The sequence below is a fragment of the Sitophilus oryzae genome, unplaced genomic scaffold (genome assembly GCF_002938485.1).
Source record: "Sitophilus oryzae breed Bouriz unplaced genomic scaffold, Soryzae_2.0 scaffold_1712_pilon_pilon, whole genome shotgun sequence".
NCBI lineage: Eukaryota > Metazoa > Arthropoda > Insecta > Coleoptera > Curculionidae > Sitophilus > Sitophilus oryzae.
In genome coordinates, this window is record NW_022146405.1 from 292,579 (window position 1) to 317,567 (window position 24,989).

Sequence of the window (24,989 nt, forward strand, 5' to 3'; positions counted from 1 at the left end):
GCTTCTCGTATGGGAATATATTTGCAGTCACGTAAGTCACAGGCGGAATGACTGTGCAGGGTGTTTATTTGGTGAGTTGTCAGGTCCAAGGCAAGGAATGCTGATAAAGTCTCCACAAGTTTCTCTTCCGTTCGCTCAAAGTTGAGGGGCGTGTCCTTCTCCAGTTGCTCCCGCCCCCCGATACTTGTATCCTTCCCTGATCTCTGGTAGGAAGGGTGTATAGTCCGGGTTGTCCAGGCCTTATGTGGAGTGACTGTACAGGGTGGGTCAAATTCGACGCTTTTAAATGGAAACACCCTTTTCTATAGGATAGACGAAAACTAATATCGGTGTCCGAAGCTCAATTTTCATCAAAAACATGATGGTGAAAACCGCACATCAATATCTGTTACAGTTTCGGAGTTACGGGGTGTTTTTCAAAAATGTGCATTTTTAACAAATCGCTGTAACTTTTTTGTTATGGAAAATTTTGTATTTCTATATTTTTTTTAAAAGTAATATTTTACGAGTTATCAACAGAAAAATTGATTTTTTATTTGGGACACCCTCTATATTTTTAATCAACTGAAAAGAATTTAAAATTACCTTTCCAAAAATATAGCACACTTGATATTTTGTTATAATCCCCTTCGAAATACAGAATTTTTAAAAGTTCGCCACTTTTAACTAGTAGGCTTTGGACCCCTTGTTGATGATATGCCCTTAATGGAACTCGAAAACATATTTTTCCAGCAAGACGACGCACCGCCTCTAAACGCTGAAGTTATCAGCAAATTTCAAGAATAATTGAATAGCTAACCAAGATCCCAGCCGTTGGCCGTCGAGGCCGCCTGACTTAGTGCCCATGGATCTAATCCTATGGATATATTTGCGGAAGAATAAAGGTTTCTTATTCTTACGTATAATCTAGATAAGAATTAGAAATACTTAGCAGTTATAAGAGGGTATCTTTCACCCCTACCGAGTTAATGAATTCCGCGAGAAATGTTCAAAAACTGCCCCGTCTGTCCGTAACAGAAGACGGTCGATATGTCGAACACCTGTAGCAAAATCTCATGTCTTGGTTTGCTATTTATTTTTATTGTTATGAGATATAGTTTAAATGTGTTGATGTTTGTTAAATATATTTTAAATTGTTATAAAATTCTGCATCTCTCATAGCAAATATTATTTTCGTTTTAATTGATGCTCACAGCTAGAATTTTTTGCATTACAGCCGGTGCCGTCAAAACCTACTTATTTAAAGCGGGCGAATTTTTATATACTCTATATCTCGAAGAGGAATCGAACAATATATCAAGTGTGTTATATTTTTGGAAAGGTAATTTTAAATTATTTTCATTAAATTAAAAATATACAGAGTGTCCCATATAAAAAATCAAATTTTCTGTTGATAATTCTTAAATTATTAATTTTAAAAAAATTATACTTAAACCATTAAATTCTACGTGAAAAGGTGCTTTGGAAATGTTTTCATAAAAATACAAAATTTTCCATAACAAAAAAGTTACAGCGATTTGTTAAAAATGCATATTTTTGAAAAACACCCCGTAACTCCGAAACGGTAACAGATATCGATATGCGGTTTTCACCATCATGTTTTTGACAAAAATTGAGCTCCAGACACCGATATTAGTTTTTGTCTATCTCCTATAGAAAAGGGTGTTTCCATTTAAAAGCGTCGAATTTGACCCACCCTGTACATACCATACTTACGTTAAGGGCTAGCCCTATTTCTTCGGGTGAAGATGAGAGTTTTTCTGTTAGGACACGGATTCCGTCTTCGCTTGGGGCGTGGCACTTAAAGTCATCCATAAAGGCGATAATGTGATGCCTTCCCTTGGTGATCTTGATCACTTCTGGATTTTTGTTCAGGTGTTCTATTATGTACCCGCTAGTTAGGAGTCGCCTATTGGGCTAATGGAGTCGCCTTGAAGGATGCCTGCGGACTGATATTGGTGCTGAGATGTTCCTATTTAGTTGAATCCCATCCATTTTAAGGCCGATTTTAAAACATACCTGATGTTGTGTAAGGGTAGGCTATCGATTAGTAGTTTCAGGCATTTATGGAAAATGGAATGGTACGCCTTTTTACAGGCGTACCACGATGAGTAGCTAGTCGTCATTCTGAGTCTGGCAAGCAATGTGATGCTCTTGTCAAGCATGAGTCCATGGGTGGTGCCCTATACGTTCTCCCTTGCCAGTTGTTCAGTTGGTAGCCCATCCCGGTAAAACCTTTTTTAGGTAGTTTCCTATGATTGCCGTTGTGATTTTGTAGCCAGTTTTCAGTAGCGATATTGGGCGGTAATTATCTTGGTCATTTGAGTCGCCTTTTCTGTATATCAGCACAACGTTAGCTCGAACATCTGACTCACTAAAGTTAGTTTGTTTTGTGATGACTTCGACTATGTGGTGTTTTAGGTATATTTTTGCTGCCGGAAATATTTTGTATATATAGGTAGGTAGGGATGCAGAGGTGAAACTCTGTAACGAAATAGCGATCGGTAGCGATGAAGAATACTGTCGCTTGCCGTTCAGTTTGTACGGCCAAGGTCAGTATTCTTTATCGCTACCGATCGCTAATTAGTTACAGAGTTCCAGCCCAGTCTTCCCTATGTGGTTATATTTTTTCACTCAGTAGTTTTCTGCATCAGGTACGAACGAAAAGTTATTACTCTTCAAAAGAGTTAAACGCATGTAGATGGCGCTCTGTACAAATAGGAGTCATATTGACATCAAAATCAAATTTCTCATGTCAAAAAACTCATTCTCATGTCAAAAAACAAATTATTTAGAAAAATCGAAATAAAAATGAAACTTCTACATACCTGTATCTCCGAAAGTAAGCAAGTTATACAAAGTTTTTTACATATTTTTATCTGCAGAATATGCTGCCGAAGTTTCCGGAATATAGTTTGGATCACCCTGTATATATCATTTATCTCTCGTTTCCTTTATTGCTGCTTTATTGCTTTATTTAGTCCAGTAAATAAGGACATGAAAAGACCCAAGTCTCGGAGTAATTCGTCTACCTTCACTTTTTAGGCGGTAACATCGTGCTCGGCCCAAAAATTTTCAGATTTTTACAAACTTATTCATATTTTCAGTAATAATAGCTTATTTTTCAAGATTTTTTTAACAGTTGTTTTTAGAGTCTCTTTAAGCAACTCAGAAAGTTTGAAGTATTTGTTTAATCACATTGTAATAGGAAACCACTATTCGTGAGTGACTTTTAACGCTTTTTTGGAATTTCCGTAAAGTGTCGAAAATACAAGAAAATTGCATAATATCTTCATATTGCATAATAACTTCTTCGTTGAAAATCAATGATAAAAGTTCAAAATTACCTGCAATATATTGCAACTCTTTCAGAGTATACAGGGTGGTCCGAACTGTATTCTGGAAACTTCGGCAGCATATTCTGCAGATAAAAATAAGTAAAAAAGTTCGTATAAATGTATGCATAAAATGCTTAATTTTGGACATACTGGGTGTAGAAGTATCATTTTTATTTCGATTTTTTAAATAATTTCTGAAGCAACGTCAATATTTGGATAAAAATTGGTGTTTGGGTATTTTTTGGCATGAGAAATTTGATTTTGATGTCAATATGACTCCTAATTGTAGAGGACACCACCTACTTATTTTTTAATTGTTTTGAAGAGTAATAACTTTTTGTCCGTACCTGAATAAAACTACTGAGTAAGAAAATATACTTTTACGACGTTTTTTACGTAATAAAGGTCTGTTGGAAAAAATCGATACGAGTAATGGGTGTCGAGATATTTGAAATCGAAATTATCAATACCCTGCCATCATTGACATAAATTAAACATGTTGCCTAAATAATTATTAGACTGAAATGATAAATTTGAAATTATTTTGTGTCAAAAGTTCAACAGAAACTGTTTTATTATAATTTTTTCGAAGAAAAATTTATTATAAATTAAAAAAAAAAAAGTTCCCAAATTTATCATTTCAGTCAAGTAACTAACTACTCAAGATGTTTATTTTTTGTCAATAATGACATGTATTGACTACTTCCATTCTAAATATCTTAAGAACGGCTGCTCGTAGTGATTTTTACCAAGAGACATTTTTTACGTAAAAAAGTATATTTTTTCACTCAGTAGTTTTATTCAGGTACGGATGAAAAGTTATTACTCTTCAAAACAGTTAAAACACATGTAGGTGGCCCCCCCCTACAAATAGCAGTCATATTGACATCAAAATTAAATTTCTCATGTAAAAAAACTCCCAGACATCAATTTTCATCCAAATATTGACGTTACTTGAGCAGCAGTGGCGGATTAAGGGGGAGGCGGAAGGGGCGGTCCGCCCCGGGCCCCGTCTCTTAGGGGGCCTCCGAATCTTAATAAGTATTTTTTTATTCAACTGGCAAACAAGGTTAATATGTGTTCAGTAGTAATTATAAAGCAGTTTGTAGGTGGAGTATACAAACCATACGTATACTCCAACTATAAACAGTATAAATGGAAGCGGATATTTACTTAATTATCAATTATCAGGCCCCAGTAATTGTCAATGGCATTTTCTATTTAGGAAATTAAATCAAGGAGTAATTTTCTTTGTTTAAAATATCGAATAATTATTATTTTTTTATATATTTTGAGACTGAATTTATTTATTTTAGCTTTTAAGTTATTTTTCAATGGTTTCATTATTTATTTTTACTGAATAAACATTTTAAATTACAACAAATGCACAGCATAACTTGTATGCTAGCTTCATTACTGATGATGAGCAGTGAAGTAGTGAAGTCTTTAGTATAACGGGGGCCACGGGCCTGAGGTAGCGAAGGGGCCCCTCAGATCTTGGAAGACTTACAAAAACGCGATATTTTGTCGCGGTATTTCCCTGGAAGCATTTTTAAGAAAATCATATTTAAAATTTTTGGACGAAAAAAACTACCTGTCAAGAAAATTTGTACAGCCTAAAAGTAAAATTTAGTGATATCACAGCCCCTGTGACATAAAGAAAAGACATGTGGCTATCTATTTCAAAAATTAAATTGTTCAAATGTCATACAATAATGGCGGTATATAGCTGTCATGGAATTGAGCGATTAAAAAATTATCATAAATATTTTTTTTTCAAATGGAAACCCACTTTTTTTTATTTCAGTAGAAAAGGTTTTTCAATTCGTTACGTTTTAACTAGACATATTCCTATACCTAAAATAACTCGTTTTTAAGTTATTTAAGATTTAGTTTGAAAACGTATATTTTTCTTGATTTTATCTAGCTTCCTTTGACATTAAGTGTTAAACAGTCAGACAATTTATTTCCATCTGTCAGAAAATGAATTATTTGAATTTCCTATATTATAACTAATAACTACTGCTGCCCTTAAAAGTTTAAAAAGTATATTTATATAAATATATCTCGTATTTTCTTCTTTAGGTGATATCTAATAGTTGATATTTTAATAATATACCGTACGATCGAAAAAAAACAGCACAAAGTTAGCTTGGAAATGATGATCGATAATATACTGTCATAGGCTACTAGTTAAAATCAAGAAAAATATACGCTTTAAAGCTAAATCTTAAATAACTTAAAAACGATTTATTTTAGGTACAGGAACATGATAGTCACAAAGAAACAAATTTTAAAAATGGAAGTATCGAAAACCTTTTGACGAGTGGAATAAAAAAAGTGGATTTCCATTTGAAAAAAAAATGATTTATGATAATTTTTTAATGGCTCAATTCAATGACAGCTGCGGCCATTATTTTATGACATTCGGACAATTTAATTTTTCACATAGATAGCCACATGTCTTCTCTTTATGGTACAGTGGCTGTGGCAACCACTAAATTTGACGTTTAGGCTATATACATATTTTTGACAGGCAGTTTTTTTCCTCCAAAAATTATAATAATTTTTTTTTCTTAAAAACGGTTAACGTTAGGTATAGAGTGTTTATTATCAAAATTCATAAAATTTTACAGAGAATATAAGTATGTAATAAAAAATGGGGTCATCCATTTAAAATAAGAAAGTTGCTGTCAACTTCCGGTACTTCCGAAAATGCCGCCATATTGAAAATATTTTTAATCGATAGATCTCATTGTAAAACAATAATATGCACAAAATCTCGTATCTATATATTGTAGTTCTCTAGAAACTTCTAACGTAGGCTCAACCAGGGACACCCTGTATAAATACTTGAATTTTGTCAACCATTATATAACGTCATTCAATTTTTACAAAATGTGCATTAGAAGTACATCATTATCTAAAAAGACCGGGCGCCACATTTAGCTTTGCCGCCCCGGACCCCCGACAGGCTTAGTCCACCACTGTACTTGAGAAATTATTTAGAAAAAATCGAAATAAAAATGAAAAGTCTACACCCTGTATCTCCGAAACTAAGCATTTTAGGACATACATTTATTCGAACTTTTTTACTTATTTTTATCTGCAGAATATGCTGCCGAAGTTTCCAGAATACAGTTCGGACCACCCTGTATATTGTCCTTGTCCATTTTTTCGGATATAATGTTTAATAACTCGATCTACCTTCACCATTTGGTCTGAAATATTAGCATCCAAGGGACGTCCTACGAAGGTCCTACGCCCCTTGATGGTCTAGGGTCTGTGGAACATGACTTATAAAATTGTGTGTGACAATGCTTGTGATATCTGGCACCCACGCATAATACCAAACTCAATTCTTTCAATCAACGATAGTATATTTCACAAAAGTTGTATCTTATAATATTTGTCGAACAGCTTCTTAGTATCATATTATTATGTAGAAGCTCTAATTCAAGTTATTCTGATTGTTATTTTCTTACTCATTTTTTGGATGTCATCTGTCAAAATCTTCCCTAACTCGTTGAAAAGGAAAAGGCTATAGTAGTTGTGGTTAGTTTAATTTAATTGTGCCTATACCTATTAATTAATCGAATAGGTAAAGGCATTTCTTAATTAATTTTAATTATTTGAATCAAAATCTGTAGAACAAATTACTTTTAATTAACTTTTAACATGTTTTATTATAAATTAATTTAAACTTTACAAATATAACAATATAGATATGTCATTACAGCTGCTGTGATATGATAATGTGATGTTTTAGAATAAAAATAGACTTGGATCGGCCGAATCTTCAATCTGGATGTTTTTCTGCTTGGGATCCTTGGCATTGAGATGTTCTCGGTAGAAAAGAACAGCGATACTTGCTCCGTAAAATGTCATAGGTATAAAGGAGATCCTAAAATAAAGTTTACCTTAGTATATAAACTACTCAAAACAAGACACTTTGATTCCAAAGATGGAAGGGAAGACACTTGTACTTGCTAAGGAGACAAAATATTTATGAATCATTCTGGACTCGAAGCTTTCCTGGAAAAGGAACACGGAGGAAAGGATGATAAAGGGAATAAATGCATTCTATGCATGTAAAAAACTATTTAGAAAGAGATGGGGTCTGCAACCGTACATTATACACTGGATGTACACTGCTATAGTTAGACCAATCATCGCTTATGGAGCACTAGTATGGTGGGAAGCCGTACTTAAAGAGACTAATAGGAAAAGACTCACAAAAGTACAGCGATTAGCAGCTCTAGGTACAACTGGAGCAAGGAACAACACAGCGCAAACTGCGCTAGAAGCAATTCTGGACTTGCAATCAATCGACTGGCTCGTGAAGGATCTGGCCGCTAAGGGTGCCCTAAGATTAAGGGAATCCAATCTGTGGAACCAGACCAACTACGGTCACTTGAGGATATTGCCAGTGATAGGGAAAATCATGGTGAACACGAGTCCACATCTGCTAGACCAGAAAACGGACTATATGCTCACCAAACATGATTTTGGAGAAAAGATAAGGATTCGCATCCCGACAAGAGAAGAATGGGAAAGCAACCGAGTAATGAACACTCAACAGATAGCAGTCTACAGATGCTTCCGCAAATTCAGGGGGCACAGGTATGGGCTTCTTCTCAGAGGAACTACACATCCGACGATCTTTAAGGCTATCGGATGGCTGTAATGTTCAACAAGCAGAGGTTTGCGCCATAAAGGAAGCGGCTAGTTGTATACGAGAGAAAATTGCTGATTGCTGATAGACCAATAGGGGATATAGTGATATACTCTAACAGCTTGGCCGCTTTAAGAAGCATCACCATGCAATCAGAGAGATCGAAAACTGTGATGGAATGCCGAGAAGCACTGTCCTGGCTGCGTCGGGGCGGGGCTACTCTGTGCTGGGTGCCAGGCCACAGCAACGTGGTGGGCAATCAGGCAGAAGACAGACTCGCCAAAGACGGGGCCAGGGTAGAGGCCGTGGCAGATGACCCACCACTTGTGACGATCAACACATTGAAGGAGGCTATAGGAACTGCCATCAAAGCCAAGCAGCAATAGACGTGGCAACACCGTGAGGACTGCGCTACAGCTCGAAGACTATGACCAGTGGTAGATAGCAAAAAGACAAGACAACTACTAGAGCACAAGAAGGACCTACTACGCATAATTGTAGGTGTCGTCACTAGAAACTGTCCCACGAGGATAAACCTCATGAGATGGAAAATTTCCGACGACGACTACTGCAGAGAATGCGGAGAGGAAGAAGAAACCATAGAGCACCTGCTGTGCCACTGTCCGGCACTGGAATCCCGACGCTTTAAAACTTTAGGGCAAGGTTTTTTGGAGGGGCTAGAGACAGCAGAAGCCAACATCAGCGACATCGGGAACTTTGCAAAGAGCTGGAAGTGCTTTAACCCAAAGAAAGAATGAGAGGAAGGTTTGGTAAAACAATACAAGGGTGTCGCAATGGGCCCAAGGCTTCCGAGTGAGGAAATATGATCCCAAACCCCAGCAACCTAACCTAACCTAACCTACGGTTATAATTAGTTTAGATACTGTGAAGGAAAATTCGAAACAATAAGTTTACGCATTGACCTGTTAATTTTTAGTCGGTAGAGTATTTAGTTGCAAAAGTGAAAACAATACCTATACCTATGGAGTCGATCGGCCGACTAGTTAATTGCATGTGAGGGCGGCTCCATAAGGATATATATTGGTTAAATATGCCACTAAATAGTCGGCTGATTAAAAATTGCCTGTCAGCGCATAACCTAAGGTTACGCAATGCAATCAAATATTGGACCGATTGGCTCCATAAGAATGTATTACACTTTTGCAACTGAATAATCGGCCGACTAAAAAATACATAGTTAGTGCGTACCCTAATTATCTTCAAAAACTCACAAGAAGAAGGCAGAAAAATGCATGCTTCATTTAGAAAGTGTAATAATAACTTTTATTCAAATATGCGATAATTGTTTTGAGTAGTGTAAATTATATTTTTTTAAAAATTAACGCGTGAAATCCCTTATAGGGAGATTACTCACATAAAAATAAAATTTATTTTTCATATAAACATAAGTCCGATTCTATTTTATTTTGTAGCTACAGAGGGGTTAAAACATTCTTTTTTTTTTTAGATTTATTATAATTTTCCTTTTTAAGTGCCTTTAGCGATTTGAATGGCATTTTGAGGGTGAAAAGGGTGTTCTTTTTAGAACATATTTTAGTGCGTAGGAAGTGGGGTGGGATGGGGGGTACAAAGTAAGTCAAATTCGACGCTTTTAAAGGGAAACCCTTTTTTAGAGGAGATAGACGAAAACTAATATCGGTGTCTGGGGCTCAATTTTTATCAAAAACATGATGGTCAAAACCGCATATCGATATCTGTGACCGTATCGGAGTTACGGGGTGTTTTTCAAAAATGTGCATTTTTAACAAATCGCAAAGACTTTTTTGCTATGGAAAATTTTGTATTTTTGTGAAAAGATTTCCAAAGCACCTTTTAGAATTATATTATTTTATTATTAATAATTATATATTAGAACCACGTAGAATTTATTGGTTTAAGTATAATTTCTTTAAAATTAATAATTTAGGAATTATGAACAGAAAATTTGATATTTTATATGGGACCTGTATATTTTTAATTAATTGGAAAGAATTATTACAAAATCAACTAAAATTAACTTTTCAAAAATATAGCATACTTGATAATATTTTCCTTGATTCCTCTTCGAGATATACAGGGTGGCGCACCTCATTCGCCTCGGTTCATTATACGAAAACGGAAAGATGTAGAAACAAAAAATGTTATGGGTATATATGGGGAGGCAATGTGCACAATTTAAAAGTAGGCTGTACTTAAACTGCCGTTAAACGGTAGCTTACTAAAATGCCGTTAATAGGTATGACGTCGTTGATGTGACGCACTTGACGGCTTTATGAAATATAGGAATTTTATAAGGACTAACCAACGCTATCCACCCCACCAAATAACCAACTTAACCAACGCAACTAACCTCGACACTGATAAAAAAAAATTAAAAAACAAATATAAATTAGTAAAAACCAACCAACCCCACCAAATAACCAACTATATAACCTATGAATTAACACCCTCCAAATAACCACGCTAACCAACCCGCCAAATAACTAAACCAATCGAACCAAAAAGAGTGAAACCAATGCAATAAGATCACGCTATAAGCAAAAAAATATAAAAAATTCTTAGTCAGCGTGAGATTTGCACCCCGGACCATTCGCTTACGAACCAATAGCCTCAGCCACGGAGCCAGAGGTGCTCTTGCAATATGCTTATGGCTAGGCATTACTTTCTGCCGACATGAACGACGTCACAATATCTATTAACGGCATTTTAGTAGGCTACCGTTTAACGGCTGTTTAAGTACTACGTTAAAATTATTTTGAAATATATAGGGTGTCTCAGAACTAAGATTCATAATAAAGTTATATTTTTTCTTATGAAACACGTATTTTAATTCATTTTTGGATTCTTGGGCCAAAAAAAAAGGAATTTATTATAAGGGTTAAATATGTTTAAAATCATTGGTTTGTCAGATATTTAAAGATATTTAAATATGCATGCTACAAGAGAATTGATTATCAACGCCCTGTACATTACTTTTCAGAATTAATTCTTGTGCTGAGTGTAAAGGTATAGAAATAAACTTTACTGAAGAATGTTATTGTTTTCTTAAATTTATACAGGGGTACCAAAAAGTAGTGATATATTTTACGGATTTATTTTACATAAAAACTTTGTTATTTCAAATGCAACACCCTGTATTTTTCTAAATAAATCAAAGCAAATTGAAATGCTCTTTTAAACTATATTAGGGTTTCCTATACCTATCTCAGATTTTGAATAAAAATCGATTTTTAAATCTCAGGGGCTTTTTTATATCAAAAAAGTTCCAGCGATTTGTTAAAAATGCACATTTTTGGAAAACACCCCGTAACTCATAAACGGTAACAAATATCCATGTGCGGTTTTCACCATCATGTTTTTGATAAAAATTGAGCTCCAGACACCAATATTAGTTTTTGTCTATCTCCTATAGAAAAGGGTGTTTCCCTTTAAAAGCGGCGAATTTGACCCACCCTGTACAAGATAGCTTAAAATCCGTAAAAAACCTCATCGCAGCTTTATTAGAATATTTTGAACGGGAAAGCGGTAGTGATGGTCCTTTATGTCCCTTAAGTACTGTTAAGAAGGTGAGTTTTGTTGATGTAAATAATAACTGTTTATTGTATTTATAATTAATTTATTTTTGTTTTCTAAAATATTTTGATTAAAAGAAAATATGTAAAAGTGGGCAACGCTGTGCCGGTCAAGCTTAATCACGTGACTAAGAGTTTATTTGATATGAGCTACATAGTCTATTTAACGATAGAATAATGAGTTTGACGCTTGCATTCTGATCTTTTAATATAAAAATAGATTATATTTTCTGTCCTTTTTCGTCTGTCAAAATTTGTCAAAGTCTGTCACAGACTTTATGTATGTCTACCCTAGATCATATTACATGATCTAGAATTTCTACTTACCAATATGAGTAACCCAGAAACGCCATTTTATCAGACGTCATCTTTTCAGCCAGTGTATCGTATAAGGCAACATTATGGAAAATGGTAAGATTATACATGGTGCCCCATAAGATAACGTAGAGCAGTGTAAACCCTAGAGCCAACCCGTTGTAAAAGTATAGACTCCCAACGCTGAAATGAACTTATCAGATTAAATCTAAAAATCATAGAACTCACCTTAAATAAAAGTTTATGGGATTACTGATTGTATTGTACAGCGCTAATACTGAGGCAAGAAGTCCGATTATTGCTGCTATAACCAAACAAACGATAGTGCTGAGCCATACGCCAGCATTAATAAAATTTTTACGATTCACTGAAATGAAAATTACTTTGTTAATATTCTATGTAAATTTTAATGGGGTCAATTATTGGCTTCCCTAATTATTTTAGAGAATAATTCTATTTAGATTTATTGAAGAGCACTGAAACCCACATTCAAAAGAATAACTTTAGATATTTTTGATTAGCTCGTTTACGAGTTGTCGCCGATTTCTTTTTAAATATTTCTCCTTTCTTATGGCCCTGTATTTACTTATGAGCACCAGTCAAGGTAAAAGATAAGTGTCAAATGAAGGTGTCATTTCAGAAATTTACCTATTTAGTGCTTTATTATTATTGAAAACTCATTCCTACATCGAAAATCTTAAAGATGTATTTATAATTACAAATTAATATGAATTAAAGTAAAATTAAGTAATCAATTACAAGGTTAGTTATAGTATTATTACAATATTCAATAACTTATTAATTTAGGTACTATTAAATTGTTAGAACTTTAGGATTTAAGAAGATGTTTAAATATTCCTCCATCGACTGCTAGACAATAAGCCAGGCGATCATAGAATTCTCTTCTTACATTCGCTAGTTGGTAAACTGAATTCTATTGCATTCGGCAGAAATAGCATTTTTTAACTCGTCTGGATTTGGGTATTTTTTATCTTTGTATATCCTGTTTTTTAAATGGCCCCAGAGAAAGAAATCATTTGGCGAAATATCAGGAGACCTTGCTGGCCAATTTACTGTATGATTTAGGCCAATAACGTTTCCGTTAAAACTATTGTCTAAATATTCCCGAACACCCAGGGTACTATGTGCCGGGCAGCCATCCATTTGGTACCAAACTTCTTGATTTACCCTAGCGGCATCATGTAAAGCAGGTAAAATATGATTTTCGAGTAGTTCCAAATAATATTCTGCATTTAAATTTCGCGTAAGAAAGGCCCGATAATATTGTGTCCGAATATCCCTGCCCAAACATTTACTTTCTTTGGATATTGCGTCCTTGTTTCGACAAACCTGTGTTGGTTTTCTTTGTTCCAATATCGATAATTTTGAACATTGGGTTCATTATTTAAGATAAAGGTTGTGGTAAAGGTGCATTCGTCAGTGAAACATATGTTTTTTAAAAATTCCCTATCTGTGTTTGCTCCTTCCATCATATCAAAACAAAACGCCTGCCGCCGTATTTCGTCCCCATCTCGTAGCTCTTGGTGCTCTTCATATTTGAAGGAATAGTATTTATGTCGTTTCAAAATTCGAAACGCTGTAGTGTGATCTATTCCTATTTCATCCTCAAGTTTCCTTGTGCTGATCTTTCCATCGTTCTCTTCCACGCACAATAAAACTTCCAAGTCGGTACCATTTCTTGCATCTTCTCTTTGTTCCTGCCTTGCTTCACATCTGCAGTTATTTATTAGGGTACCTTTGGTCTCAAATCTCTGGATATTCCTTGCGATTGTAGATTTTCCAGGGATCGGTCTATTCGGATACGGAGCAGCAAACATGTCCGACACGTTTTGATAACTATTTCCTTGATAATACCATTTAATCATCAGTACTTTTTCTTCTGTAGTGTAATTCATTGCTAATATTTTCGTTGTAGGTATGAGTTTTTAATAATAATAATAAAGCACTAAATAGATAAACTTCTGAAATTACAACTTCATTTGACAGTTATCTCGAAGAAATCGGCGATAACTCGTAAACGGGCTAATCAAAAATATCTAAAGTTATTGTTTTGAATGTGGGTTTTAGTGCTCTTCAATAAACCTAAATTTCTATCTAAAATAATTAGGGAAGCCAATAATTGACCCCATTAAAATTTACATGGGATTTCCTATGTCCCGTCCGACGATGCAACACCCGGTATATTTTGTACTATAATCTTTTTAAAAAATATTGTAATTACTTACCGTATGTTGTAGTTGTTAGAGTTTTTGCTGTCAAAGGATGAATTGCAAATACAGAACTTGTAGTAGAAATACATGATCCTGTTGGATCATCGTTCTCATTTATATTATTGTTATATAAAGCATCTAGTAAATCTGCTGTGCTGTCTGCTGAACATAGTAATGCACACACGTTGTTTGCGAAATTACATGTCACTGAAAAAAAAATAGATATACAGTATGATCGAAAAAAATTGCGTCAATGTGGCTTAGAAATAATGATCGATGACGTTTTCCTTATAATTTTACATACAAAATGACAGCGATATTCATTTTCAAGTCGCCTCTGATGCGATTCTTTTTCCATCTTATGGTACAATATGATCGATAAAAAAGCGGTGTCACCGATGGCTATGAAATGAAGAACGCTGTCATATTTTATACACCGGGTGCGTCTCAAAAGTGGCTCACCCCTACAATTTTTTACAAAAAACAGATTTGGTATGTTAGTACCTATATGACATAAATTATGATTTATTGGCATATTCAATTGTTTTTAGTCAATTCCTCTTTTACCGGAAATGACAACAACTTTTGATTTTTAAATAGCACCCTCGGTATATTTCTACTTTATCCGATAGAGAATGACACTCTGAATAGAATGACATATCATATCTCAAATTTTGACATTTTCGCATAGGTTTATTTGAAATTGTAACAAGGCGGTTCCTAATGACAATTTGACTAGAAATATTAAGTGTGTGGTACCAAATTCTTCGTAATAAAATGTTTTTTCCAAATATGCTAATGAGCCATCCTTGTTCCATTTGAAAAAAATAAGATATGATTAAAAATACGATTTGGGCATCTTTTAACAGTTTTAAACGTCCTGGTCGGTTAGACACGAAAAACATTAGACGATCAAATCTATTTTTCCAAGGCTTCTTGATTAAAAATTGGTGTTTTTAACACAGCTATGGATCTCTAGATTGAAATCTAAAATACGATTTGTTTTTACACGAAGATATCAACAGTTGACATATGATATGTAATTATATTCAGAGTGTCATTTTCTATCGAATAAAGTAAAAAAATACCGAGGGTGCCATATTTAAAAATCAAAAGTTGTAGTCATTTCCAGCGAAACAGGAAGTGACCAAAAACAATTGAATACGTCAATCAATCCTAATTTATGTCATATACTAACATACCAAGTCTCGTTTTTTTATCAGGAAAAAAATAGTTATAGGGGTGAGCCACTTTTGAGACGCACCCGGTATATTTATACAGGGTGGCGCCTCTAATACGCCGCGAAAGCTCCAAAGAGAACCGTAGTTTATATCGAATTGAAATTTTGGCAGCATATGTAGGTTAACTGAAAGCATTTTATAAAAATATATAGAATTATACAGGGTGTCCCCAAAAAAGTTACACATTAAAGTTGTGTTTTTTCTAATGGAACACCCTATATATTAATTGATTTTCGGATTCTAGGAAAAAAATAAAGGTGAGTTTTATTAGAGAAGCATATACCCAAAATCTAAGGATTTTGATATATTTCACATTTTGTGAAAATGAAGAGTAAATTTTAAATTTCGATAACAGCTACCTAAATTTTAGTTGATCTCGTCTGATATTTAATTACAGTAACCATTGTATGTTAAACCAAATTGAAATTTGTCCCGAAAAGTTATACAGGATGAGACAAAATTAATATGGAACCATTAGTCACTTTTAAAAGGAAGTTACTCCTTTATTTTAAATGGAACACCCAGAATATTTTTCCGGTGTTCAATGGGGAATTTATATATCTTCAAAATATTATTAAGGTTGCCTACCCCTCAGAAAAAGATGTTCCTAGATATTTTAATTTTTATGATTTTGCGTCAGTAGATCTTTATTATTTGAAAAAATCTAGGGTTGCTGTATGATATACCTTTTGTTAATTTAACAAAAATTAAAGATTCTAGAGTAAAATACTCAACGGTAATAAAAAGATACACGTTTAAAACATATTTTAATTATTATAGAATTAAAACTAGATATAAACTTAGAATTATGTGACAAAAATTAGCTAAATGAAATCAAATGCTCAAAATGCTTCCTTTCCTGCATAAAATGATTGTCTTTTCAAAAGGATCTTTTCATTTTAAAAGGCATATGTGGAGGTCTCAACCTCAAAAAGCAGCTACTATAATTTCTCTCATGTTGTCGACAATAATTGGTCGAGTTTTGTAAACACTGTCATTAACATATCCAAATAAAAAAACAGACCAGATATAATCAAGAGCATTTAAGTGTTCTATTAATTAGCGAATGCACACTGCATTCACCAACTACTAGAATCATATCAGTTTTTTCTGATGTAGGATAAGTTTGCATTTTTGGCAAATTTCTGAAAATTTTTTTTTGTTTTAACTGACACAAAATGATAACTAGTTGTTAAAGTTGGACTAATTAGACAGCTATGTTTAAGTAACGTCAGACATATCACAGCCACCCTAGATTTTATCAAATAATAAAGATCTACTCAGATCAAATCATGTAAATGAAAATATCTAGGAAAATCTTTGTTTGAGAGTTAGGCAACCTTAATAGTATTTTAAAGAGGCATAAATTCCCCATTGAATATCGGAATAATGTACTGGGCGTTCCATTTAAAATAAAAAAGTAACATGCTTTTAAAGGTGACCAATGTTTAATATTAATTTTATCTTACCCTATATAACTTTTTGAATCAAGTTTTAATTTGATTTAAAGTACAATAGTTAATTTAACTACATATTAGGCTATACCGGATAAATTCCAATTTAGGTAGCTTTAATTGTAATTTAAAAATTGTTCTTTATTTCAAGAGAGTGTTACATATGTCAAAAACCTTACATTTTAGTCATATACTTCTCTTATAAAACTCACCTTTATTTTTCTCCCAGAATCCGAAAATCAATTAATATATAGGGTGTTCCATTACGAAAAACAAAACTTTGATATGTAACTTTTTTGGGGGACACCCTGTAGAACTCTCTATATTTTTAAAAAATGCTCTGAATTAACCTACATATGCTCACAAAATTTCGTTTCAGTACAAACTGTCGTTCTCCTTGGAGCCTCCGCGGCGTATGAGAGGCGCCACCCTGTATATAGACATTTTATATTCGCAAAAAAATCGTATTTTAAATTTCAATGTAGAGTGCAGTAGCTGTGTTAAAAACATTAATTTTTAATCAAAGAGCCTTGGGAAAAATAGATTTGATCGTCTAATGTTTTTCGTGTCTTGTCCTTGCAGGTTAAAAGAGGCCCAAATCGTATTTTTAATCATATCTCATTTTTTCAAATGGAACAAGAGTTCATTAGCATATTAAGGAACTTAACTTTTCAACCTCTAGAATAGCCTATTATGCCCTTTTTGAGTCACATCTTCGTTATGCCCTTCCGTTCTGGGGTACTTGCTTCGCAACAAAATTTGATCGTATTTTCAGACTTCAAAAGAGAGCAGTTCGATATTTATTGGGACTGAACAGTAGAACTCACTGCCAGAATTTCTTTAAAATTTCCAAATATCTACTGACTCTTCCTTCTTTATTCATTTTTGAATCCGTTTGCTTAATCCGCAAGCACATATCTGCTATTCCCGAAAGGCCATCTCATAACTATCCACTTAGGAATGCGGAGCACGATCTTTATCTGCCAACCCCGAGCTCAGAACTAGTTAAAGGTTCAATACTGTACAATGCCAAAAAAATGTACAATCATCTGCCTTTGAATATCAAGTCGCTTTCATTCTTTCCCGCATTTCGCAAAGCTCTAAAATCATACTTACTGGAGAGAGCCCTATATACGGTAAACGACTTTTTTGTTGATGTTTAATTATGAACAATTTTGAATTTTATAATTTTGATCATCTCACACACTGGCCAAAGCTCAAGTATTTAATATTTTATAACTCTAAAATTATATCTATTTACTGCGTACTGTTCTGCAATTGTCCATGTATATTCTTTTTGTTATTTTAATGACTTAATTTTTTTTTCAATTGTATTATTTGTATTTTGTATATTTTTTGTTGTTTGTATTTTTTTGTGCTTTTTTTTGCTATTTTGTGCTTTGTCGATGAAGCCGTTTTGGCTTTATGTACAATAAAGCGTTGTTTGTTTGTTGTTATTTGGAAAACGCATTTTTTACGAATAATTTGGTACCACACACTTGGTATTTCGAATCAAATTGTCGTTATGAACCGCATGTTACAATTTCAAATAAACTATATACGAAAATGTCAAAAGTTGACATATGATATTATGTAATTGAAGCGTGAAAATTCAAAAGCGTCTAAGTGCCAAATTGATCGAATTTAAGATTTCATTAATTTTGCAATCTATGTGCCTAGGCCAATAACGTACAAAACTGTCTAAGTGCCATACTGCTATTTTAACGTTAAATACTCGGCTAAAAGATGGCGCGACGTCCAAGTTTTATTTTTTTGGATGTATAGTTAGAACATAGACGCTTTTGAATCTATGTTAATTTTGAACTTAGACTGTTTCTTTGTTTTATGAATTTGGTAATTTTTTGTAACAAAACTATTCTACTTCTTAAAGTTTTTTAAAATGTTTTATATGCTTCAAAACACTTAATACTGATTATTAAAGTACTTTTCACCGCAATATACTTGTTTTTTTCATTTATTATAACAGAAACTTTAATAACTCAAACATAACTTTTTGGCACTTAGACGCTTTTGAATTACCACGCTTCAATTGTATTCAGAGGGCCATTTTCTATCGAATAAAGTAAAAAAATACCGAAGGTGTTATTTAAAAATCAGAAGTTGTAGTAATTTCCGGTGAAACAGGCAGCGACCACATACAATTGAATGCATCAATCAATCCTGATTTATGTAATATATGCTAACGTACCAAATCTTATCTGAAAAAATACCAAATCTAGCTGAAAAAATAAAAGTTATAGGGGTGAGCCACTTTTGAGAAACACCCGGTTATATGTTATCAGTGTTTATACACAAAATACAAATTTTGAAAGATCTCACGTGAGATTAGGGGTCGGGACAAAACTCACGTCTCACCAGTGAGGGTGGGTGGCTAAAAAATCTTCAAAATCGCTCCAGGTAATTTTTGAACGCTCCCTTACATCTACATCTTTTGTGAAAAATGTCTTATCTCTTAAATCTATACTATTATATAAAATCCTTAAGTGACTGACTCACTGATTAATCACGATCCTGGTCAAACCACTCAACGTAAGAAGCTCAATTTTGGCATACAGGTTGATTCTAGAGTGTAGAGGTTCAATAAAAAGGGATTTTTCGAAATTCCAGTTCCAAGGGGGTGAGACCACCCCTCAAATATTACAATATTTTTTATTTAAAAAACGGTTATGTTTATTATTTCCCGCTATTTTCTTTTCCTATTTTTAAACTAAAAGCTATACTAAGTTTCCGAAAAAACGCTTAAACACGTATATCTTATTTTGTTTTTTTACATATTTTAAGATTTTTTAGGAATGTATTCAGGGTGTTTCGAAAAATCTGGTTATTGATTAATCACGATCCTGCTTAAAGCGCTTAACGTAAAAAGCTGATTTTTGGAAAACGGATTGACTTTAGGGTGTAGAGGTTCGATAAGAAGGGATTTTTCGAAACTCGAATTCTAAGGGGGTGAAACCACCCCTCAAATATTAGAATATTTTTTGTTTAAAAACCGGTGAGTTTTTCGGAAAAACTCTTAAACACGTATATTTTATTTTGTTGTTTCATAAAATATTACCATTGAGTAATCACGATTCTGCTTAAACTGCTTGACGTTTAAAGCTGATTTTTGGCAAACGGATTGACTGTGGAGTGTAGAGGTTCGATAAGGAGGGGTTTCTCGAATCTCAAATACCAAGAGGGTGAAAACGCCCCTCAAATATTACAATATTTGTTATTTAAAAAACGATTAGTCTTTCGGGAAAACGCTTGGACACGCATAATTTATTTTGTTTTTTTACATATTTTGAAATTTTTTAAAAAATCATACAGGGTGTTCCAAAAAGTTGGGTAATTGATTAACTATGATTCTGCTTAAACTGCTTGACGTAAAAAGCTTATTTTTGGCAAACGATTTTTCTAAAGTCAAATTCCAACGAGATAAAACTACCCCTCAAGTATTACCAAGTTATATAATAAATTAAAATAATAATTTTATTTCCTGTTATCATAGATAATATAATTTTAGAGCATTGAAAAAAGTAGTGTTTTTTACTATTGAAAAATATACGATTAAACTTCATGATGTCTCATTTGGTTCACTTCAGCAAATACTCAGATAGTTCTACTGTTTGAATATACATCTATATTTAGAAATGCGTAAATGCTTATAATAATGTATGATCAAAAAACGGCGTCAAATTACCTCAGAAATTACCACTGATTTCATACAGCAAATAATTTTACACTTAAAATGTTATGGATCGCAAATTTAACTTGACGGTGTTTTTCTTTTTCAATCATATTCCTACTAAAGCAGGCATTTGGAGCTTCAAAATTTTTAATTTCTAAAAAATGGTATTTTTTTACTGGCTCAGAAAAAATACACCGCTGTAAGTATCTATGTAAAAAAAAATATTAAACAATACTTACTTTCAACTTGATACGACGCCCTTATAGAAACATATCTTCTATAGTTTCCTCGAAACAGTCCGTAGTTTATATAGCTGAAATCCTGGGTGGTATCTGTCAAATCTGACAGTTTTCCAGTAATCCATTGTTCCGTACTTAGCGAAACGATATTGAATATGAGAGCTATAGATGAGACAAGAAACGTCGCTAATATATAGATTCTATTTGTTGTAGCCATACTACTAAATAATTAAGACTTTTCAAATCATTTCACTTTAACTCGGGATAAAAAAACTACTTATTTAAGAATTAATAAATACAATCTCTAAAATATATCATCACAGATTTAAGGTATATTGTTCAAACTGTTGCGTTATCAGATAGTGCCTATCTTGGAGATAAAACATATTCAGATACATTAATCCCATCTATCTGTTAAAGATAAAATAGCATTTATCGGATTTCTTACCTATATCTGCCTATATTAATATGGATAATGGAGTAGTGATTAGTGGCAGGAATTTCAGCAATGCCATAATTAGAGCACTAAAAATAGTGATGTTCTCGTTAGTCTTTTCTGTTTGTCATTCTTTCCGATGCATACTATACAGTGTCAGTTAAAAGTCCGTGTCAAATGGGATATTTTTTTTATTAGAGACAGGACAGGATACAATTAGGTAAAGCAGTTGGTTTTTTTGCTTGTCTGAAAACTAAAAATTATGTGTGTGTAATCTTTAGTTTCATAAAAAAGCAGCTTAGTACTATAAGGGTACCTACTATGAAAACCGCTATCTTTGTATTTCTATACTCATAAACGAGAAACCCCATAAAACATACGAAAATGGGACACACTGTATTTCAAATATAAAACAAAAAAAATCATTAAAGAGTTTAGACTGTGTTGTTTTTCGAAAAAGTATTATAACTAAAAATACTGTAAAAAAATAAAATATATTTTACTGCAGTCCTTATATTATTATATCATAGCAATTCTATGCTGAATCCAATTCTGTACAGAAAAAGGGATTTGTAATTTTAAAAAAACCTTTATCAAATAACTTTATCGTTACTTTTCTTAGAACACCCTGTCTATAACAAAATAATTTTTAGCACATGCACTTTCATAAACCATTGGTTAGGCAACCAGTAATATTGATTGGTCATTTGGAAATGGAAACTGTCAACCTATGCTGTCAACTGTCAATCCTAGTATTTTTCCAGTTTTGAAGGATTGTTTTGATTTAGTTAATTCGTGGTTTATTCCTGAATATATTTATATCAAAGTGCTTTAAGACACATTTAAGTGTGATAAATAGTGTTACAATGAACATGGTCTCGGCCGGGTATATTCCTGGCGATCCTAGATTGATCGAACAAATTGTATATGAATTAAAATCACAAGGTATTTTTGATCAGTTTCGAAAGGAGTGTATTGCTGATGTAGACACAAAGCCTGCTTATCAGAATTTGAGGCAAAGGGTTGAAGGAAGTGTTAATAACTTTTTAATGAAGCAAAAGTTTAGTGGAAATATGAACAAAAATCAGATACGAGAACAACTACGCAAGAATATTTCTGAGTAAATCAATATTTATATCTATACTTCAGTCATCTTAAACTATTCTTTTTAGATCGGGATTTTTAGAGACTGGTGTTGAACGTATAGTAGATCAAGTAGTTAACCCAAAAATTAATACTGTTTTCCTACCGAAAGTAGAGGATGTTGTGTATAGATATCTTGGACTGGAAATTCCAAATCGTGATTCTAGAAAGGAGGAACTAAAAGTCGATGTTACTGACTTATTACCTAACGATTTGGAAGCAGTTTCACCAGAGTCTGTTCACGGTAAATTATTTTCACTGAAGTTTATATATGTATTATGTATAAAAATTTACATATTTTAAGATCAATCCCTTAATGTCTCTTCCGATAATAAGCAAGTAAATACCGAATTGAATGAGAATTCATTAAATAGCTCAAATACGAAAACTGAAGAGGATGAAAGTCCAGCTTTTGAGCTTTTGGAAGAAAATACAAAGTTTTCATTGCATAATGAGAATTCAGTGGATTTGAACTCTTCTGAAAAAGCAGGTATATGACAGTATTACAGTTAGAAGTTGGATTGTTGGAACCTTTGGTGTTACAACAGCAAAATAAAACACTAATTCACCACAATATACCAAAACACTTTACTTTTGTATTGGACGCTTGTTTTGCTAAGCATGTTAGCATCAGCAGATGATTAAAACGAGTTGATTTTAGGTTAGCGAAACGCGCGTCCTGTGTAAAAGTAGTGTTTTGGTGTATTGTGGTGAATTAGTGTTTTATTTTGCTATATGACAGTAGTACACATTAATTAAAGAAGAATATTTTTGATACATTTTTTTGTAGTTTCATGTAATGAAAAATTGATGATTGTGGAAAATTCTCAGGATATCTCTCAAAGCTCAAAAAATAGTTTTGATAGTCATTTATCTATTGAAACATCTGTGGAAAGTTTAAAAATGGAAATTTGTAATGATAAAATAATATCAGAAGAAAAAATGATAGTTGAAGAAAGTAAAAGTGAAAATCAAGATATGAAAGTTACGGAGGACACAATTGATGCATTTAATAAAAAAATTGAGGATAGGAAAAATGTTGAATCGAAAGTTCCAGAAGATAAAAGTAATGATGTAAAAAAAAGTGACGATAAGAGCAAATCTAGAAATGATAGAGACAAGAAAGATGATAAAGGTAATAATATTAAATTAATTTAAACCATATTGAACAATAATTAACTTAAAATCTATCTGATAAACTGGAATTAGCAATTTTTTTTTACAAAATGTACGCCTTTTATTGTTGGGTTGTAAGTAAAACAAACTACTCTCATAAAATAATTTGTAATTCAGTAATCTCTCTATGCTGTCTTGCAATAAATTGTAAAAAAGAAACTAAAAATTATCGGATTCAGATTAATGACTTTTCAAAATGTCATAGAACTACAAAAATTTAAGGTAATAGCGTTGATTGAAAGAATTGGGAAGATATACAACCTGATGGGGAAATTTGTGACAAGGCTGACTTGATTTCCCCTTATGTCTCAATTCATTCATAAAACATTTATTTTTTCTAATTCGGATAGCGACAGATGCTCGAACTGAAAGCGACAGTGTTGCCATATTAAAATATGTAATATCTGTAACACGTTTTACAAAAATATCTTTGGTTGAAAAATCCGCGTTTATGTATTGAAAATGTATTCATGTTAAACATAGAATAAATAACAAAAATAAATTCTTTTATAGATCCTGAATATTTCGTATGATCGAAAAAAGTCTTTAGTTGGTTTGGAAATGACGATTATTGACAGTTATTTTACATATGAAATAACAGCGAACCTCTTTTTCAAGCCAACTCTGACGCCTTTCTGTGTTTAATCATATAATATTATATTAAATTGTTTAATGATTGATAAGATCTGTATTATTAACGTACTGTACCCAAAATCCGTAAATCTACAGATTAATCCGTAGTTCTGGCAACACTTTCTCCGGCAACCACTCACTCTGTCGACTGAAAGCAGAACTGCGGTACGGCGCGCAGCGGCGCGGCGCTGGGTTAGACTAAAGGCCGATTCTCACCTAAGCGGCATCGAGCGAAGCGAAGCGGCGCGGTGCGGCGCTTGAAAATGACGTTTCCAATTGTTTGCGTGTAATCAAATGATACCGTCCTCACCTAAGCAGAGCGGCGCAAACTGTATTGTTGCGGTCCGGCGGCGCTGTGATTTTTTAACGCTACCCGGAGCGTTGGCTCGCGGCACGCGTGTCTAAACTCGCGCGTGATCGTCTGCTGACGCCCAAGTGAGGATCACGAAGCATCAAAAGCAAGCCACGCGACGACATGAAGAGGTTATTTAAATTGTAAAAATTTGTGTTTGTAGTGTTTTGAAAAAGCATGGACAAGAAAAAATTGATCGACTGATAGTACTCGTTTGTATTATTGTAATATTGAGTACTTGTTTGTAATATTGCCGCTTTTTTGCTCTTTTTCTGTTCATGTTTGTGACATATTGCAGCGACAAACAAAAAATCTTCTGATAATAATTCATTGTCGTCCACCTACCTATACACTCAAATACAAACGAAACTCTGCTGTTTCGGTTCTGCTGCTGCCAAATGTCGCTTAAAGTATGTTTTCCTAGCGGCAGGTTTTTTGCGCCGCACACGACCTGTTAAGCTGAGCGTTTAACATCATGCACTCATTCCCACGA

The 24,989-nt window shown here is 33.4% G+C and overlaps 2 protein-coding genes across 3 annotated transcripts in view; one reads left to right on the forward strand and one right to left on the reverse strand.

Annotated features, from left to right (window-relative positions):
* Positions 1-6,985: 6,985 nt before the first annotated feature.
* LOC115881287 (clarin-3-like) lies at positions 6,986-21,116 on the reverse strand. Its single transcript, XM_030898713.1, has 5 exons — positions 20,757-21,116; positions 14,147-14,338; positions 12,129-12,267; positions 11,913-12,083; positions 6,986-7,242 (listed from the first exon to the last, which is right to left on the reverse strand). The coding sequence occupies exons 1-5, from the start codon at positions 20,971-20,973 to the stop codon at positions 7,104-7,106; spliced, it is 858 nt and encodes a 285-aa protein (XP_030754573.1). The 5' UTR covers positions 20,974-21,116; the 3' UTR covers positions 6,986-7,103.
* Positions 21,117-21,225: 109 nt separating this feature from the next.
* Positions 21,226-24,989, forward strand: part of LOC115881286 (biorientation of chromosomes in cell division protein 1-like 1) — a 30,820-nt gene continuing 27,056 nt past the window's right edge. The window contains exons 1-5 of one of the 2 annotated variants that reach the window (XM_030898711.1): positions 21,226-21,412; positions 21,846-22,312; positions 22,365-22,579; positions 22,640-22,825; positions 23,126-23,470. In XM_030898711.1, the coding sequence (XP_030754571.1) occupies positions 22,059-22,312; positions 22,365-22,579; positions 22,640-22,825; positions 23,126-23,470 (1,000 nt within the window). In that variant the 5' untranslated portion in view covers positions 21,226-21,412; positions 21,846-22,058. The remainder of the gene's footprint in view (positions 21,413-21,845; positions 22,313-22,364; positions 22,580-22,639; positions 22,826-23,125; positions 23,471-24,989) is intronic. The other variant, XM_030898712.1, reaches the window with a different exon arrangement.

What these genes read in the sequence shown, in the direction of transcription:
- LOC115881287 (XM_030898713.1), bottom strand. Translation starts at nt 20,973, where the DNA reads ATGGCTACAACAAATAGAATCTATATATTAGCGACGTTTCTTGTCTCA. An exon ending in CCCATAAACTTTTATTTAAG is followed by an intron (nt 12,084 to 12,128) that starts GTGAGTTCTATG and finishes AGTTCATTTCAG; the next exon opens with CGTTGGGAGTCTATACTTTT. An exon ending in TTTCTGGGTTACTCATATTG is followed by an intron (nt 7,243 to 11,912) that starts GTAAGTAGAAAT and finishes ACTTTATTTTAG; the next exon opens with GATCTCCTTTATACCTATGA.